We start from the raw sequence: 18871 nt of genomic DNA on the forward strand, positions 1-18871 counted from the left end.
GACAAAATTACCCTTAATAAAATTACACTCTGTGATGTTACACGTTGTGTACAAAAAAATGTTACACACATTGTTAAGTTGTTACACGTCATGTACAAAAACATGTGACAAGCCATGGTTAGATTATCACACATCATGTACAAAAACATGTGACAAGCCATGATTAGGTTGTTACATGTCATGTTGAAAAAAAATACTATTGTTTCGCCCCATGGTTAGGTTGTTACACGTCATGTTGAAAAAAAATACTGTTGTTACACGTCATGTACACAAACATGTTACACGTCATACTTAAAAAAGGTTATTACACGTCATGGTTAAAAAAAGTTGTTACACGTCATAGTTAAAAAAGGTTGTTACACTCTATGTTGAAAAAAAACATATTGTTGTTACACGCCATGTTGAAAAAATATTGTTGTTACACGACATATTCAAAAATATTTTGTTACACTTTAATGCCTAAAATATTGTTGTTATTTACGAACCAAATCTTCAAATCCTCTTAACTCTTTTCATTTTTTGTTGTTTTTTTTTTTACAATTTGACACTGATTAAAGTGTTTCTAACATGTTTTCATAAATCAAAATACAAATTTTTTTATCTAAAATACCTAGTTTGACTAAAAATAAAAAAAAAAAAGATCCTTTGAAAACCTAAGTTTATAAATTTTAAAATTTTAAGTTTATTAGTGTCTAAGTCTCGAATTGATTCAATTAAAAACTATTTCATACATCTGTGATTATTTTTACCGTTTTAGTTTTATCCAAAATACTTAAAAATCGAATTTTTCAAATAGCCACCCACCCAAGCATGTCAAAACTATTACTTGGTGTCTTGAAAGTGTAAGAAAAAGAAATCTGAAAACATGAGAGAGAGAAATTGGAAGCATAGTAGACGAATGTCGAAAAGAGAAATCGATAAAATTTGAGAGAGTGGGATAGTTGGAGAGAGAAATTTGAAGCACAAATGGAAAAAAATTGTGATTAATGGTTTAATTTATTTGAAATAGTTTAAAGGATATTTTTGTCAAGTCATGCTTAAATATGGGTAAAAACAGTTAAATTTATATTGATGATTATTTTTAAAATGTCTTTATCAAGAAAGGTCATTTTTCACAATTTCTTTTTATTTGATTTTATACTAGATACATTAATTTATTCTCTTTGCAAAATTTAAGTTTGAAGTCCCCTTCTATAAAAAAATTTTTAAAAAAAATATCATAGTTAAAGCCAAATTTGTATAAATAACTTACATTATGTTAGAATAAAATAATATAAAAAATTAAATAAATTATTTTTCCTTTATTTACTGTACTATAAAAATTTGAAATTTATATTCTAAATTTAACTTAGTTTTTAACTTGAGTTGAACTCAAATTGGCAAAATAAGTTGATTTAGTTACAACTTTCACAATTTACAAATACTCATTTTTTTGAAATTATTCAACTCTTACTCAATTTATATTTTATTTAAGTTTAAAAATTGTAATCAAATTTTGTTAAATTTATATTTAAATTATTAATTTTGATTTACAAAAAATTTATAAATACAAAATAAAATGATACAAATATTTACAATTATATTTAACTCTATCAACCATAAATGTAGTCTTTAATTTAATTAATTTCAATCTAAAAAATATAACCTGAAATATTAAACAAAATAAAAACATAAAAAATAAACAAAAAAATTGAAAGGGTGGAGTAGCTCAGATTTTATGACTGTAATAAAAGTTGTTCAAATTGAGCAAGTCAGAACAAGGAATTATTTTTCTAATCACCACTAACTCTATATCTCATTTCTTCATTTTTTTTTAAAGAAAAAGTCAACAAAACAGAAACCAAGAACAACAAGTCTAAGACACACACAAACACTATCATCAGAGAGCTGTTTGGTACTTACATTAAAAGAATTTAAGAAAAAAAATTCAAAATCAAAATCCAAAATCGTAAATCTGTCATCATTGCCCTAATTTTGTAACAATTAATCAATGAATTAAAGTTTTAATGAGAAAAACAAAGAACAAAGAAGAAAATTGAGGGGCGGTCAAGGAGAAGAGTAGTTATTGCCTTTTATAATTGAGAAAACAAAATTCTAATTTTAAGCGTTTTTAGGATTTGTGTAAACGATGATGTTGTCCTTCTATAAGTATATATCTAAAATAAAATATTGAATTTTTTTTATAAAAAGAGAATTCAGACTTAATTTATGTAAAATAGATAAATTAATATATCTATTATGGAATCAAATGATTAAGAAAGAAAAAATTTATATATATTTCTTAATATCATAAATCTTTTACACTTAAATATTTGGCTTATTAATAAATATATGTATCATCTACTTAAAGATTTGCATTTTTCAAATAATCTTTTCAATTTAGTTTCTAAACACTTCAGTTTTGTTTAATTTAGTCCCTATATTATAAATTTTTGTTTAATTTAGTCTCTATGAAGTGGCATAATTTTTTTTTGAAATTTTTTTTTGATATGCTACGTTAGCATTACCATGTGGTACTAACACGTCCACATGTCAGTGCCACATCATCACATCAATGACACATGGTATTGTCATGTCATAAAGTCGATACCATGTGGCATTACCACATAGGAGTGGTAATGGGTACCCGATTACAAGGTACCCGCAGATACTCAACCCAATTATATAGGGTTAAGGTATTCTATAATCGGGTTTGAGATGGATTCGGGTAGTGATTTCAGTACCCGTATCGGGTTTAGGTACCACCCATTGGATACCCATTACCCGAACTTGATTATTATTTATAAATATTTTATTATTATTTTAATAATTAAATTAAAAATTTATAATTTTTACCCACTTTACAAGCAATTTTTTGTCATAACCCCGCATGGGCTCAATGGGCATAGCCACTAAGCCTAAGCAAGCCTTTTTATATGATCATGTTCATCATTCTATCTATCACTTTAAATGTCATATTTCGTGATTCTCAAGTATGATTATTTCAACAATATAACATGGCAGTCAACTACTTACATTTATATTAGCCAAAATAATGTCATCTATTGCCAACTCATAGTGGCAACGTTAATCAAAATAAACATATATTGTTTACAACATGTATCTTAGTGATTTACATCACATATATGTATACACAAGCAAAAAGACTCATTGACTTCCAGCGGAGTGACATTGGGTGAAGGTACAACTACTGAATGTCATGGTACCTACCAAAAAGTGAGTGTCAATGGACGCCTCAGTCTAGGTCCTAACTATCTCTGAATCTGAAAAATATGAAGTTGAAAAGAGTGAGTATAAACTCAGTGAGTGAACATAGGAAGGAAACAAGCAGTAATACGGGAAGTTTTAGAAAAAATGATGCACTTGTGTTGAAAAAAAATGCAATTGAGCTCAATTTTTTGTTAAAACCTCTTAATTCAACTCTTAATCATTTAGTGCCTTACTACTGAAAGGTCCATGATTAATAAAGAAGTTAAAGAGTGAAAGTACAGTAGAGTTCAAGTAAGGCAAACATAGCAAAGCAAATCTCGCTGTAGCGGAAAGACATTCTTGCTGCAACGAACTTCAGGGTAAATTTTTGAACCAACAACCCAAAAGTTTCTCGCTGTAGCGAGAATGCATTTTCGCTGCAGCGAAAATTCGAGCAGGCATTTTACCCAACCATCCGAGAGTTTCTCGCTGCAGCAAGAATGCATTTTCGCTGTAGCGAAATTCTGGGCTAGTCAAGCCCTCACCACCCAAGAGTTTCTCTCTGCAGCAAGAATGAATTTCGCTGCAGTGAGAAACAGGGCAATGAAATTAAAAGAATTTTGATCACAACGAAAGCCTATTTTATTTTATTTTATTTTGCTGCAGTAAAAATCAATTGGAAAGCATTTGTCAAATATTAACATTCAATATTCAATGCAAACACATAATATTTTCCCTAACCTCTCTATGTATGTGTATGCATGTATACAACTCCTATCTCACCAGCTCATGTGCACTTCTACACCGTACATAACTAGAATCATCCTGTGCACTCCCACACCGCACAAGGCAATATCATCATGTGCACTCTCACATCGCAAATGGCATATATCATCAGTGTGTGCACTCACACAACACACCACTATCACGCGCATGGCATATATCATTAGTGTGTACACTCACACAGCACACCACTATCACGCACATGCCATATATCATCAGTGTGTGCACTCACACCGCACACCACTATCACCGTCTATGCACTCCCACACCGCACACGCACGGTTACAATTATCACCCAATAGTACCATTCAATGCTTGACATTCATATCAACATAATGTAGAACCATATGAGTTTATCACATTCATATTTCACAGCATAAAAATGTTTCATCAAGGGCTTGTTCCCATGCATATTTAGAGAAAAGTTCAATAAAAATATTTTCAGTGATTCAACCAAATACATATGCATTTATCTCAAAACATTTTTAATACAAGTTCACTCAGTTGTCTTTGTTGATTCTTTAATCGATTCTGATTTCCACTAATGCTCCAAGTGGAGATGTGGAGCCTCGTTGGAACCTATCACACACAATAGCATCACACCAACTCAATTTACATGAATACTATCCAAAAGTTGTTTCCTAAATCAAGTTTTACTAATTATTCCTGACTAGCTTCTAATTACCATTTGACTAGTCATTAGTTTACACTACTCTAGTCACACTAAGAATAAATAAACAGCCCCCAACAATAAAACAACCCACAACTCTAATTATTGACCATCATTAACAACTTAAAATATAACCTAACTCACTACTCACCTTGGTGGTTTTGTAGTTGAATTCTTTTCCAAGAGCTTGTCAAGCTATTATGGAAAGTCTCTCTCTCTCTCTCTCTCTCTCTCTAAAACATCCAACTAGTGAGAGAAAGTATTGAGGAAAGACTTTTGAGAATTCTTGAGTTGTAGAAGTGAAAGAACATGAAAAATCCTATGACAAGGTATGTAAAAACATAAGATTTAAGGTTACCATGAGAAAATCATGGAGGTTTCAAGGGATGGCTTCCATGGAAGATGGAAACATGAAATGGAGAAGAGAAATGGGAAGAAGAAGAAGAAGCTGCTATAAGTGAGGAAAAGTACTAGAAAAAATGAGATATTTATCTTATAGTTAACTAAGTTTCACTTATTTACAAAAATGCCACTATATAGTTGACTTTGCCTTCTTTTTCCTTTTTGGCTCATATTTTTTTTTACTCTTTTGACACTGAGAAAAGGTCCACAATAAATTAAAGATACTCAAGTTCATGAAAACTTAAAAATTTAGATCCTAAGTCCAAAATGACCATATTACCCTTATTGTGAAAATTATCATTATTTCTATTTTCTTCGTTTATTTCATTATTATATACATCATTCATTTATTCCTTAGGCCTACTTCCAAGAGCTCACCAAGAAAATGACGAAACTACCCCTAATCTGTGTCATTGTATCTACCTTTGTCACACGTCTATGAAGGTCGAGGTTTCACATTTTTTTTTATTAAAAACTAACAAATATATGAAAAATATAGTTACTCTAATTATTAATATGATGACATTAATATATTTAAATTAAAAATTATTAGATTGTTAATTATGTTTAAATAATTTGAATATTGTATCATGTTATAAAAGAATATAATTACTATTATATATATATATATATATACTTTTAATATAAATATATTTACTTTCTATTTTGTGTTAACATTACAAAAATTATGACTTATAAAATTATTAATTATAATATATATACCATTGTTTATATAATTTTATAATATATACACTTAAAGAAAGCTTTTGAGATTAGAATAGTTTTGGAACCTAAATGTTATTTTTAATTTCATGAAATTAAGAACAAATGCTTATAATTAATTAAATTAATTCATGAAACTATTATTATTAATTAACTTGTAATGTCTTTTAATATATATAGTTTATATATTGTGTTAATTTATAAGAAATATAATTACTATTATATTTATACTAAAATATTTTTAGTATATATATATATACTTTAAATATAAACATATTTACTTTCTATTTTGTATTAACATTACAAAACTATAACTTATAAAATTATTAATCATAATATATATAACTTTGTTTATATAAACTTATATAAACCTAAAGAGAAATTGTGATATTAGAATAGTTTTAAAACCTAGTTTTTTTTTTTATTTTTTGTAATTAAGGACAAACTCGTATAGTTAATTAAATTAATAGGGTTAGGGTATTTGATTTGTAATAGGGTTAGAGTTTGGGCATCTCAAAATTAACCGGTACCCTACCCATTGACATCCCTATTATCACATCATCATTTTGGTGTCACTTATCAAAATGTGTCATATAAGCACTAACGACATCTCCTTTAACGATAAAATTAGATATCATTAAAGAGAGGAATTAAATTGAAGCAATTCTCAAAATAAAAAGAGTAAATTACTTCAATTTTAAGTATAGGGATTAAATTGAACGAAATGCATCAGTATAGAAACTTGGTGGGTATTTTGACCTAACTATTGTGTTAGTATTTAAATATACTATTCAATAATATTTAATGTTGATTTATTACTCAATATTAACATATAAATAAGCATTTTCATGAGCAAATAATATTTAAAATTGAAAAATATTATAAATATTTTGAAAATAAAATAATCGTTATAAATTTTAAGAATATTATTATATAACATGCAAAATATATTGCAATAATATTGACATTATAACATAATTACAATTGTTAAATCTTATTATGTAATCTATTATTATATTACATTAAACTATATACATTTTTATAATTTAGACATGTATCATTATATTATATTGTATTATATTATATTATATTATGTGGTACTATATTATACAATATTTAATATATCGTTATTGTATGTTATATTTTTTATATATTGGAATAATAATATATATTTTGTATAATTATATATTACATTATTGCATTTAATTATAAACTTTTAAATATTTTAATTATAATTTTTAAAATTTAAAAGATAATTCAAAACAATAATAAATGAAAGATAATACATAAATAAATTATGAGAATAATATGAAATATAATGATAATATGGAGCATTATTTTATAATAACATTTATATAGACGTTTAATCTTTAATAAAATTCAAAAATTTTGTATTACATACCAAATAAAGAAATAGTTTTCATATAATATTATTAAAATAACAAAAAATATATTTTTAATATTAGTAACAGAGTATCATGGTGTTTTATTTGACATTAATTCTCTCTCCGAAATTCCTAAGAGTGTATCCTGGTATATCGATTTAGTATACTTACAAAAAATAGTTTTCTCCAAAAAATTATTTATTGATTATAAGAGCCTTAAAAAATCTGAAATTTTTAGGGAAAAAAATAAAAGGTAGAGAGGAAAGGAAAACTGGCTCTAAATGTTAAGGGTAAGCAAAATTTGGTCAAAACTGTTTTAACTGAATTAATCGATTTGTATCGACTAAGTCAAGTTAGCTCAATTAAAAACCTTTTGAGGTTGGTTAACGGAGTTAATCGATTTTGAATTTAGTATATTTTAAAGATTTTTCTTATGTGTATAACTCATAAAGTTTTTCTATACTTATATACGAATAAGAGCTCCTATTTAATCATCAAGATATCAAACAACTTAAATTCATGAATAACATAATTGTGTCTATATTCAAATTTTTAATAAAAAAATCAATTTATTTAATAAATTTTTATTTAGGCATTAATATCATTGGTATAATCATATTAAAACTTATATAAAATTAAACATAATAAAAACTATTCAAAAATTTAAAATTATAAATATGTAAAATTCTTAATGTAACTTATTGCATTAACTTGTTAACATCGTAAACTTAATTAAGTTACTTGTTAATATATTAGGTTATTAATATATTATAATATATATAATCTACAGTAACTTATATTATTACTAAGTTATTAATATACTATATGTTTATATATTACATTTTATTAATATATTAATGTTACAATAATATATAACAATATACTATATATAATATACTAATTAGTCAGTAATAATATTACTTATTAGTGTTAATATACTATATATATTAACAATATATAGTAATATATGCTGTATTGTTATATACTATATATAGTATATTGTTATATGTACTTATTATATACTATATTTTAACAATATATAGGACTATATACTATTGTTTTTTTTTTAAGAATTACGTAATTTTTATTTGCTGAATGTGATAGAAAAAGCTATGAACTTTTAGGATTACAAAAGAATACAATAAAAAATTAGAAATAAATTCCAATCTTCCTACTTCCCGGATTTAGAGAAATCCGAGCCTCAATCTATACCCGAGTCTCGATACAATACGCTGTGTAAAAAAACAACACTCACCAATTGTATCGCAGGTTCCGACATGACATCTCACCTTCGTCTCCGTATCATGATTATGACAACTTGGTGACCGCATCTCAATTAAACATTGCCCACATATGTCCGAACTACTCTCGTCGTGACACCAGCAATTTTCCGACTCTAACCGATTAGCCTTAAGCTGAACAACAGGTAACCCAAACCCGTCCATTGTTGAAACTCCCAACCAAACAATTGACGTCTCTATTCAATTTTTCATTATCATTTCTGGTTGATCCACTCACCAAATTCGTAAAGTGTACCAATCTTATTTATTGAAAGAGCATAAATTCTGGAAAAATCATTTTGATTTTTCATTACAAATATTATATCTTACGTTAGATGTAACTTGTAAAAAGAATTTGTTAATAAGTAATAGAGGAGAGAGAATATTTTTCTAAATAAAAAATATTTACGAGATGTATTAGAGTTGAGAAGTCATTCTTCACACTCACGATATCCCCTCGTAAATAGTCTCATTCATTACTAAACCTCCAAAGCCATTTAAATAACAGAGCTTTATTTTTAATCCCAAGATCAAATCATATATTATTGTTATATAATTAATACACTATATAGTATACTCATATAGTCAATAACATATATAATCTATTACTTACTAATATACTAAGATAATATATATTAACAATATATAGTAATATACTATATTGTTATATATAATTAATATACTGTATAGTATACTAATTAGTAAATAACATTGGTTACTTACTAGTATACTAAGATACTATATATTAACAATATATAGTAATATATAGCACATATTAATATATTATATTAGTATTATAGTACAGTATATACATTAAAAAGATTATGATTTATGAAAATAAAAAATAATTAATTTTTTTCCAAAACAAGGTCATATTAATCATAAAACAAATACAATGCCAATAAATTTTCAAAAAACTTATTAAATAAATTAAAAAATATAAAAAATATTGATTAAATCGGTTTTAATTGATTTAACCAACTAAAGTTGATTAAGATATGAAATTCAGTTAAAATTTTAAAAAAAAATCGATTAAGTCAGTTAATTAGAGGGAGCAGAATCGAAGACAAAAACAAAAAACAAAAAGGCAAGTAGTGGGAATCTCCGTGCATCTTTCTTTTAATCAGCTTTATATGGTAGCATCAGTCCGCACTTGGCACGTGCTTTTTTTTTCCTCTTCCTGTTTTACATTATTTGCAGGTGGCAATAATTTAAAATAGAAATTTATATTACATAAAAAAATTAAAATAAAATATCCTCATATTCTCAATTTTTTATCTTAATTACATGGGTCTATATATTTTTAAAATAGATAATACGCCTTAAAAAAATATTTTCATTGAACTCATAGGTAGTTTTTGGTGTAAAGGAAGTGAGCATATTTCCTATAATATGTTCAATTAAATTATATTATAGTGTTTGTTTTACAACAAACGACTATAATGTAAGATTACAATATAATCACATTACAGCTAAAGGATGTAATGTGATTGCAGTCCAAAATCAAGGCAATCACATTACATTACACTTTGCAATATTGTTAAAGATATTTTTAACTTTCAACTTTATTACTTTCTTAAAAATATTTTGTAATGTTATAATTAAAATAAAAAACTCTAAAATAAAATTTATAATATACGAATTATATATTAAAATAAAATAAAATATAAGAAATTAAAAGTTATATAATATAGGTAAAAGAAATTAAAATAAAATATATAATATAAAAAATTAAATTAAAGAAATGAAAATAAAATATATAAGATTATAATAAGAAATGAAAATAAAAAATATGACATTAAAAATATATTTAAGAGGTGATATTATATAAAAATTAACCTCAAAAAATACAAGTATATTTAACTTGCATTTTAATAAATAAAGGTAATTTTGAAAATTAACATTATATTTCTAACAAAGTACTTGTAAATTAAACGTTGCAATGTTAGTTTTTCTACATTTTAATCATTATTTTACTTGTATACCAAATACTGTAATGTTATGTTTCCTATAATCACATTATTTACAATCACATTATCTGTAATCATATTGCATTGTAAAGTACCAAGCGCCACCATAAGTCTTACCGTTAATGAACCGTCAGTATTTCCGTTAGTTAGATGATATGGTAATATTTTTAGTATAATTTTACCCTTTATTCATTTCAAAAATTACCACTATATAAATTATATTTTTCATTTTTAATTTTTTATCTCTTAAAAAAAAAACTCTCAACTTAGTCACCCCACAATTGACCACCCTATGATCGGTGGGAGCATCGTGCTCTCTAGAGGAGCCCAATATCTGGGGTGCATGGCCAAATCTTGAGTTCCTTTGAGGAGATCCAACCAGATTTAGGATTTTAAGGTCAGATCCAGTCGCGAGGTGGTTGGTCAAAGTAAGGAACCGTTGTCGATCTACTTTAGAGAAAGGAAAAGAGTGAAAAATAAAAAAGACATTTTAAACCTTTCACATTTAGGTATAAACGCCATTCACATGTTTGGACGAATTATTCATTTTGAAAATTAATAGACCCATGTGTACTTTAGTTAAAAATTAAAAGTGTGAAGGTATTTTATCCAAAAATTAATTAAATTTAGTCGTGTTTGCTTGATTAATTTCAATATATATATATATATATATATATTTTTTAAAAGAAATATATTTTACAGTTGATAAAACTTCCATTGAAGTATAAGTAGAGATGATACTTTTTTGGTACATAGGGGAAATTTTCAAAGTTTAGATATACAAGATCCTTTAACATTAAAAGTTTGAGAAAAACACAAATCATATGATTACTAGGTACAACAAAAAATATTTATGTCACACCAGCAGTCAACAACCTACCATATCATTTGCAGCACAACTTTTCTAAATAATTTCTTGTATATTTATATTTATATAATTCACAAAAAATTAAGTTGCAACATTTTTAAAAATATATATAAAAAAAGTATAATAATATTTAATTACTTAAATTGACAATTCATATAAAAGTGGTGGTCCTACTCATTTCAACTTTAGTATTCCCACCAACAGCATACTTAGAGTCAATATAATATCCAATGAGTGTAGAGACCAATAGCCTTTGACCAAAAAAAACAGAGCCTATACTTGATATTTAATTGTTTAATTCAAGTTATTCATGCGTGCCACATGCTTTTGAGTTATTGTAGGTTAAAGAAAAATAAATCATAAATGAAAAGGGATGGGATATTCATCTTAGTGATGGCAAGTTGGCAACCACTACCCCAAAAGAACAGAAGGCATCATTTTGATAACAATCACCATCATGTAGCTCACATTAAGTTGCTTTGTATTTGCAAGTTACACCCATCCACAACATAAAACCAAAAGTGCAATTAAAAAGGTACTCCAAATGGCTTAATTTAAAGACTAAAATCATCCCATTACACAAGACTTTAGAAAGGACTACCACATTATTTCTTTCTAATCTTACTCTATACCCCATATCGAAAGATTGAAAAGAGAGAAAAGAAAAGTACTAAATAAGATAAAAAGCTTTAGACTGAAAAAGCTGGCATAGCGATGGAAATTGTCAAACTATATAAGTTTAATATTAGAATTAATTAGTGAAATTAGCAACGGTGGCATGTGGCTCACAAGCCTTAGCAGCTGGGGCGGCTTCAACACCTGGGTTGGGCTCGACAGGCTTGCAAACCAGCTCTTCGGGAAGTTCACCAATGCCCTTCAAATAAAAGGTGTAGAAAATCTTGAAAGGGAAAACAATTTGCTGCAGCTTAACCTGACCGGTGACACCTTCGAAGATCCCCGACCCACCGGTGACAGCCAGATATGTGTCCTCGTAAGTCAAGTATGGCCCCTGCACCGCTATGTGACCGTAGTCTCCAAAGTAGAAACTGAAGATCGCCTCGTACCGGTCACCTTTCTTTTCCGGTTTGTGCTCGATCAAAATGCATATACCTGATGTTATTCCTATCCGTTTCTGCAAGTCTCCGGTATATATCTGAAATAAAATTTTAAAAAGGAAAATCAGAAAAAAAAAAAAACCCTTATACGAGTAATATTATTTTGTACATTTTTGCGTATAAATATCAAATTCTTTTAAATTAAAAGTGCAAATATATAAAAAATAAAAAGTTGACGATGACAGTGAATAAGATTCAAAAGAAGCAATAATAGCATTTTCGTCAGGAATTATTTATGTGCTTTTCCGGGAAAGTGGTTGTTTTAGTGGAAAAAAAGGTTGCAAGTTGCAACCAAACTTGTACGAATTTTTTGCAAGAAACAAACAAGAAACATAGACCTATAATTTTCATCATTTTTAGACAGAAAAGTCCAACAAATTGAAGATCAAAATTCAACAACTACCAAAATTTTGCCTCTCTTTTTTTTTTTTTTTGTCTGTCAATTAATTTAGTGAAGAACTTACTTTGTTGCTAAAAGGGACAAGATCACCAAGAGAGTTAACAGGTTTCTGGCTCAAACGAAGATAAGCTGGACTGCCACGATCTCTCTCATTGATCTCATAAACATATAATTCTTGAACTTTGTCTGAAACAAAGAAAACCCAAAAGGTTAATCAACAAGATCCACCTAAAAAACTAAATTAAATTGACAAAAAATAAAGTTAAAAACTTGGTGGGTTTCAATCAAAATGGGGAAAAACGGGGGGAAAATTACTAGGTGTTGAGTTATCAGATGGAATAGCCTGGCTTTTGCAAGTGAAAGATCGTTTAGGAACTGAGAAGATACTGCAGTTTGATGCGAAAAGCTTGTGGCTTTGAGTTAAAGATGGGTTTTTGATGAGCTTGAAAGATGGAGCTGGCAGCAGAGATTTGGTCAAGTTCGACGATGATCTGGGGTTACCTAGTTTCACAGGAGAAATGGTAGTTCCTAAAGCAGAGCTTGAGGCAGCCATTGCCGATGCTTTTTGTGCTTTTGCTTTTGTGAGTGTGATTGGGGAGATAAAACGTGAAGGAATTTGATGAGAAAGTGGGGGGGAGTGGGAGTGGATTTATACAGAGGGGAAAAGAGAAGAGTAGGGGAATTTCGTCATGTGGTTTTTGGGGTACGTAATGACGGTGCAACTATGCGTGAAGATAGTCAAAGGAGTCTTCAATGTACAACCGTTACATGTGAAAAAGATGGTAAGAAGTTCAGGTGTACATATATGCATATTTGAATAATACACACGTGTTATTTCTATTCTTTGAATTTTATTTGGACGGAAGAAAGTTTGATTTCCTGCCTATGTATATTTTGGAAGACACCGGCTAAAAAATGTAAATGAAATCAACGTTGGTTTATTAGAAACCATAACAAGACATTTAAAAATCATCTTTATTACTTTACAAAACAGAAAAAATAAAATCAAACATACTACTCGAAAAAATTCATGAATTATTTAAAAAATTCAAATAAATCATTATTCTTTTATTACATTCAATCAAGTTATATTTTTATTTTAAATTAAATAAATTTTTATGATTAATAATTGATTAATTGTTATTAATTAAATATTACTTATCATTTTATACTCACATAATTTTGACGTGAATGATGAAAATGTCACATTGTCATTTTATCATATCATATCATATCAGTATGCTATGTCATCATATATTACAATATTTCAACATGTCATATCTACGTCATATGATATTTTAATTAACAATAATTAATCATTACAAATAAAAAATAACCATTTTTCTCATCTTATAAATCTTTCCTCGTAAATGAATTTTAACTTTTATCATTACATTTCAACTTTCTTTAAGAATATTAGTCTTTATGGCAAGGGAGGAATAAATAGAAAGCAGCTTTTGTACAGATACAAAATTAGATAAAAGAAAAAGAAAAATGCATCGTTTAAATGATAAAATTACTTTAAACATTGTGTTTGTATTGATTGCAAAAAACAATAAGAAGATACATTTATGAAGGATGAAATAGTTTTATTATTATATTTGATTTTTATATAATTTTATCAGTTGATCAGTTAATATCTCTTAATTTGTGAGACCAACTCGTATATTATACATCATTATGGATATTTTCTTAAAAATAATTGTCATGTATGATCATACCATTAGTTTTATATTATATTGTCTTGAAATTGTACAACTTATATATTCGTATAGTACTCGTCGAATGATAAAATCTCTTAAATTTAAATATTAATGATTTTTCATTAATACTACTCAAAATATAAAAATTATAAAATGTTGGTGTATTTTTAAAATTAAAAGTCTGTCACATAATAAAAAGCTATTTTAGTTCAAAAGTTATGTCACATAAAATAACATAGTGTGACTATTGGATTATAGGTGAATTGTTCATATGAATAGTTATGTTTTTTGGTAAAATGATATATTGAAGAAACACTTCTAAATCCAAAAGTTATTAGACAATTGAAAAAATACTAAAATTTAAAAATTTGGATCGTAGTTCAAAGATTATGTTTTATGAAATGAATAGTTATATTTTCATAAAATGATTAAAACAATACCTTTATCTAAATATTGTATTTTATAAAATGAAAAAGTATATTTAAGATAAAAAAGTGCCTTAATGAAAATATTGTGTCTTTAAGAAAGAAATATTTGCAAGTCTATATAAAAGATTTGTTACCATCCATTTTGACACAACAAAAACAAATAAGATATTACTAAAAAAATCAAGAGAGATAGAGGAATGTTCTGAAATTAAACATAAACATTATAGTTCCTATCATCTACAAAAAGAATTCAAATTTTTTATAATTTACTTGTTACAGAAAGTAGGCTTTAAGGCTAAACAACTTTGCAAACAGTCTCCAAGCAATTTACTTTCGTAAAAGTACAAAGACAAAGTTAGACGTTGATTTCATCATATCCCTAAGGCTATTTGGATAATTCTTGTTTTGCATACCAAGTGCGAAATAAGTATTAAAGATAGTGTATATTCAAAAAGCTTGCCTTGAAGTCATTTTTACCGATTCCTTGAATTTCATCTAAATCCTATTTACACCAACATAAAATTAAAACAACTTATACATCTTTGAATTTTTCACGAGAACAAAATAAATTAATTATATATAATGCTTTTATGGATGAAAGGTGTAAAGGGAGCTCTTGTGATAAGAAAAAGAAGTGTTACAAATAAGTAAGAGATGTACTCGAGGTGACAGAGAAGAAGATCAGAATAGTTTCTGAAGTATTGAGTATCATGACAAGTGAAAGAGAACAAGAAAAGAATAGGTATTATGAGTGAGAATGAACTAAAGAGAAGTTCTAAGTGAGAGTAAGATAGTTTTGAAAGTGAAAAAAATCCTTTGAATGCGTTGTGAAGATTTTATATATAGTGTCAAAAGTAATAGTTACAAGAAAATATTTTAATGCACGTAATGAATGATATTTTTAAGGAGAGTTTAAATGTTAAGTAACTATTATTGAGAGTTAATATCAAGAAATGGTTAGAAACCCATTATGTGACTGTTAAAGTAATTATATATTATAAAACTTGTTTTTGAGTAAAAGTTAACAAAGAAAAACTGTATGTAAACAGGTATAAAAGAAGAAGTTGTACGTAAACAGATACAAGAGAACAAGGTAAAAAAGAAAAACACTTATACTTCAGAAAAAAGGTTAAGAGAAAGATTTCTTAACTACTTTCTCATCTGAGTCATCAAGCCAAACTCTCCGGAATATTTTAATATGAAAGTAATCCATGAACTCTGTTACTAATTTTAGATTACTTTCACTATAATTTGTGTAAAGTGGTTATTTCGTACGAAATACTTGTTATACTTATATTAGTTGTTTTACATAGAGTAGTGCTTCACTTATTTTAATTGTTTCATGTGAAGTAGTAATTCGTTTTTTTTAATTATTTTACATGAAATAATGTTTCATTTGTAATGATTTTTTTATTATTTTTATTTAATATTATATTATAAAATAATTTTTAAAATAATAAATATTAATCAAAATCAAGTATCTACAACAGACAAAAACCAAGCAAAACAAAACGCGTTAGTAGAGTGCACGTGGTGTTTGAATGGTCGGGGCCGCAAAAGGGCAGCCGGTGACGGTGAGTGGATTCTGGTCAGAAGTAGATGCCAACAGAGACTAGAAAAAGACTTCAATTTCTTTTTTTTTTTAATGGTAAAAGATGTCATTAAACCACGGGTGTGAAAAACTCACTACCCCGAGAGCAAGTCCAAAAAACAAAAATTCTCCAGATGACACAGGTTTGATTGGTATATCCACTTGGTTGCAATATACCCAATCAAAAACTCGACATCACTTTTCATGGCTGCAAGCCATCCTGTACAAATTAGAAGCACAAACCCCACAAACAGAAGGGGAAGATCACGAGACATCAACACTTAACTCAAAACAACCCCTGTATACAAAGATAACAACAAAGCCTCCCCTTGAACAAGAAAATCATCACAGAACCAAAAAATTGCAGAAAAGATTCCCAGCCCAAGGCACAGCTGTCCGGCGAGAAAAGGAGGGAAGAAAGCACAATCATAGCACATGCCGTCACCATACTTAACCGTCAAAGTAAACCACTTCAAGCTGCACATCCCCTACATTTTAGAACACAAAGACTTCGGTTTCTTTTGGACCACCGAAATAAATAAATATTGGACAAGTTCATGTAAACTCCACCTCAATGGCAAAGGACAAGCTGCAAATTACAAGTATGGATGTAGGTGGAGACCAAAACATATTGGATGCCAGAAAAGAAAACTCCAATAATTTAATTATATTCCAACAGTGTTTGAATATTCTTTAAAATGAAGGAAAATTACAAATGAAATACTCAAAAAATATGAACTCAAATGTATAAAAGAATTTACAAGATTTCAAAATATAATTTGTCCAGACAAGTAAAAGAATATGGGTTTTAATTGTTTGGCATAATTAAAATAAATTTTCATTCAAGTTTTTATATTTTAATTGTATTAAGTGGGCTTGAACCTATTATTTAATGTGAAGCGAACTTAAGTTGAATGAAAAATGTTGACATGGTTAACAGTATAACTTATTCCAACATACATGAGTTTTTTTTTTCTTTTTTTGAGAAAACCCAGCATATGTGAGTTAATTGTACTATTAATCATGTCAACGTTTTTCCGTCCAAATTGAAATTATTTTATACTAAATAATAAGTCGACGGCTTTATTGAAGTAAATAAAGAATAAAGGTTTAAGTGAGAATTTTATCATAATTTGAAGGTTTTTTTTATCATTATAATTTGAAGTTGTTGGCTTTACTATTTTAATTTGAATGAATTTTACTTCAATTTAATGAATTTGATTATTAATTTTTTATTAAAAAATAATTTTCAAATAATTGATAACAATTTTTAAAGTTTTGTTATTAATTTGAATGATATGACATTTTAGTGATAACATGATATGATAATTAGATTAATTTTTTGACTACATGACACATATCAATTTTGTTTTTAAAAAAACATAATTTATTTTAGTTTATAATAATTAATATTTTTTAGATTCTTAATCTTTTAGTATTTTTATTAACGCAAAAATTTTTTTTAATATCAATGTGTGCCATGTGATGTGACAAAAAAAAATAGATAGATGTATCACTTCTATAACAAAAAGACCACATAATTGACATGAACAATAAAAATTTCATTATCGTTATTAAATGTTCTTCAATTAACTTTTAATAAAAATTAAATTAATCAAAATTAAAATAATGGTCCGAATCTTATAGTTAGATTTAATTCTTCTTTTATAGTTACATAATTTTTCAAAAAAATAATTTTTTTTTTCAAAATTTAAGAATAAATTAAAAAAACCTTAAATAAAAAATTAAATAATCCAAATCTTGAAGCATTAGTTTTACCAAGAGCCCAGTCTCAAATGGATGGAAATGAGCATTGCAGGACATGGGCCCCCGATGCCACAACTTCACCCTATCATTGCTTTCTTTTCCACAATGGATCTACACACTTTTATTTTTTTTTATAAAATATTTTATCATCTTTAACTTTTAATTATAATTATATATAAATTCATTAATTTGTAAAATAGATATTTCATTTCAAATAACTAAACGATATTAATATTTAAATTAAAATATTTAAAATGTCTTTTATTTTTTTATTTTACTTTTTTTAGACCAACTAGTGATGTTCCCTACCCCGATTGACTACCTTGTGGCTGAATCTGACTCAGATTTGATCGGATTTTTCAAGGAGAGCCAAATCTGAAGTGGTCGAATTTGACTTTGATCTTATCAAATTTATCAAGGAGCACTAGATCACCAGATTGAGTGCTCCCAAGACCACCAAGATCAGTGCTCCCTGCGGAGCACCAAGTTCGATGCTCCCCAAGGAGCACCAAGGGAGGGTTTTTTTAATAAAAAAAAAAAGTTAAAAATTAAAAATCATAATTTATATATAGTGTGATAATTTTTAAAATTGATAAA

The 18871-nt window shown here is 27.2% G+C and overlaps 1 protein-coding gene and 1 pseudogene across 2 annotated transcripts; both read right to left on the reverse strand.

Moving 5' to 3' along the window:
* Positions 1–1703: 1703 nt before the first annotated feature.
* On the reverse strand, positions 1704–1789 carry LOC148763262 (small nucleolar RNA snoR8a; annotated as a pseudogene).
* Positions 1790–11707: 9918 nt separating this feature from the next.
* LOC18602090 (allene oxide cyclase, chloroplastic-like) lies at positions 11708–13436 on the reverse strand. Of its 2 annotated transcripts, none has more exons than XM_007033262.3 (3): positions 13287–13436; positions 12850–12971; positions 11708–12423 (listed from the first exon to the last, which is right to left on the reverse strand). In XM_007033262.3, the coding sequence occupies exons 1-3, from the start codon at positions 13336–13338 to the stop codon at positions 12022–12024; spliced, it is 576 nt and encodes a 191-aa protein (XP_007033324.3). In that variant the 5' UTR covers positions 13339–13436; the 3' UTR covers positions 11708–12021. The 2 variants fall into 2 exon arrangements, with proteins under 2 accessions (XP_007033324.3, XP_017974817.2); XM_018119328.2 differs by having other exon boundaries at positions 13101–13420.
* Positions 13437–18871: the final 5435 nt, after the last annotated feature.

The sequence above is a fragment of the Theobroma cacao genome, chromosome 4 (genome assembly GCF_053813885.1).
Source record: "Theobroma cacao isolate CCN51 chromosome 4, ASM5381388v1, whole genome shotgun sequence".
Taxonomy (NCBI): Eukaryota; Viridiplantae; Streptophyta; class Magnoliopsida; order Malvales; family Malvaceae; genus Theobroma; species Theobroma cacao.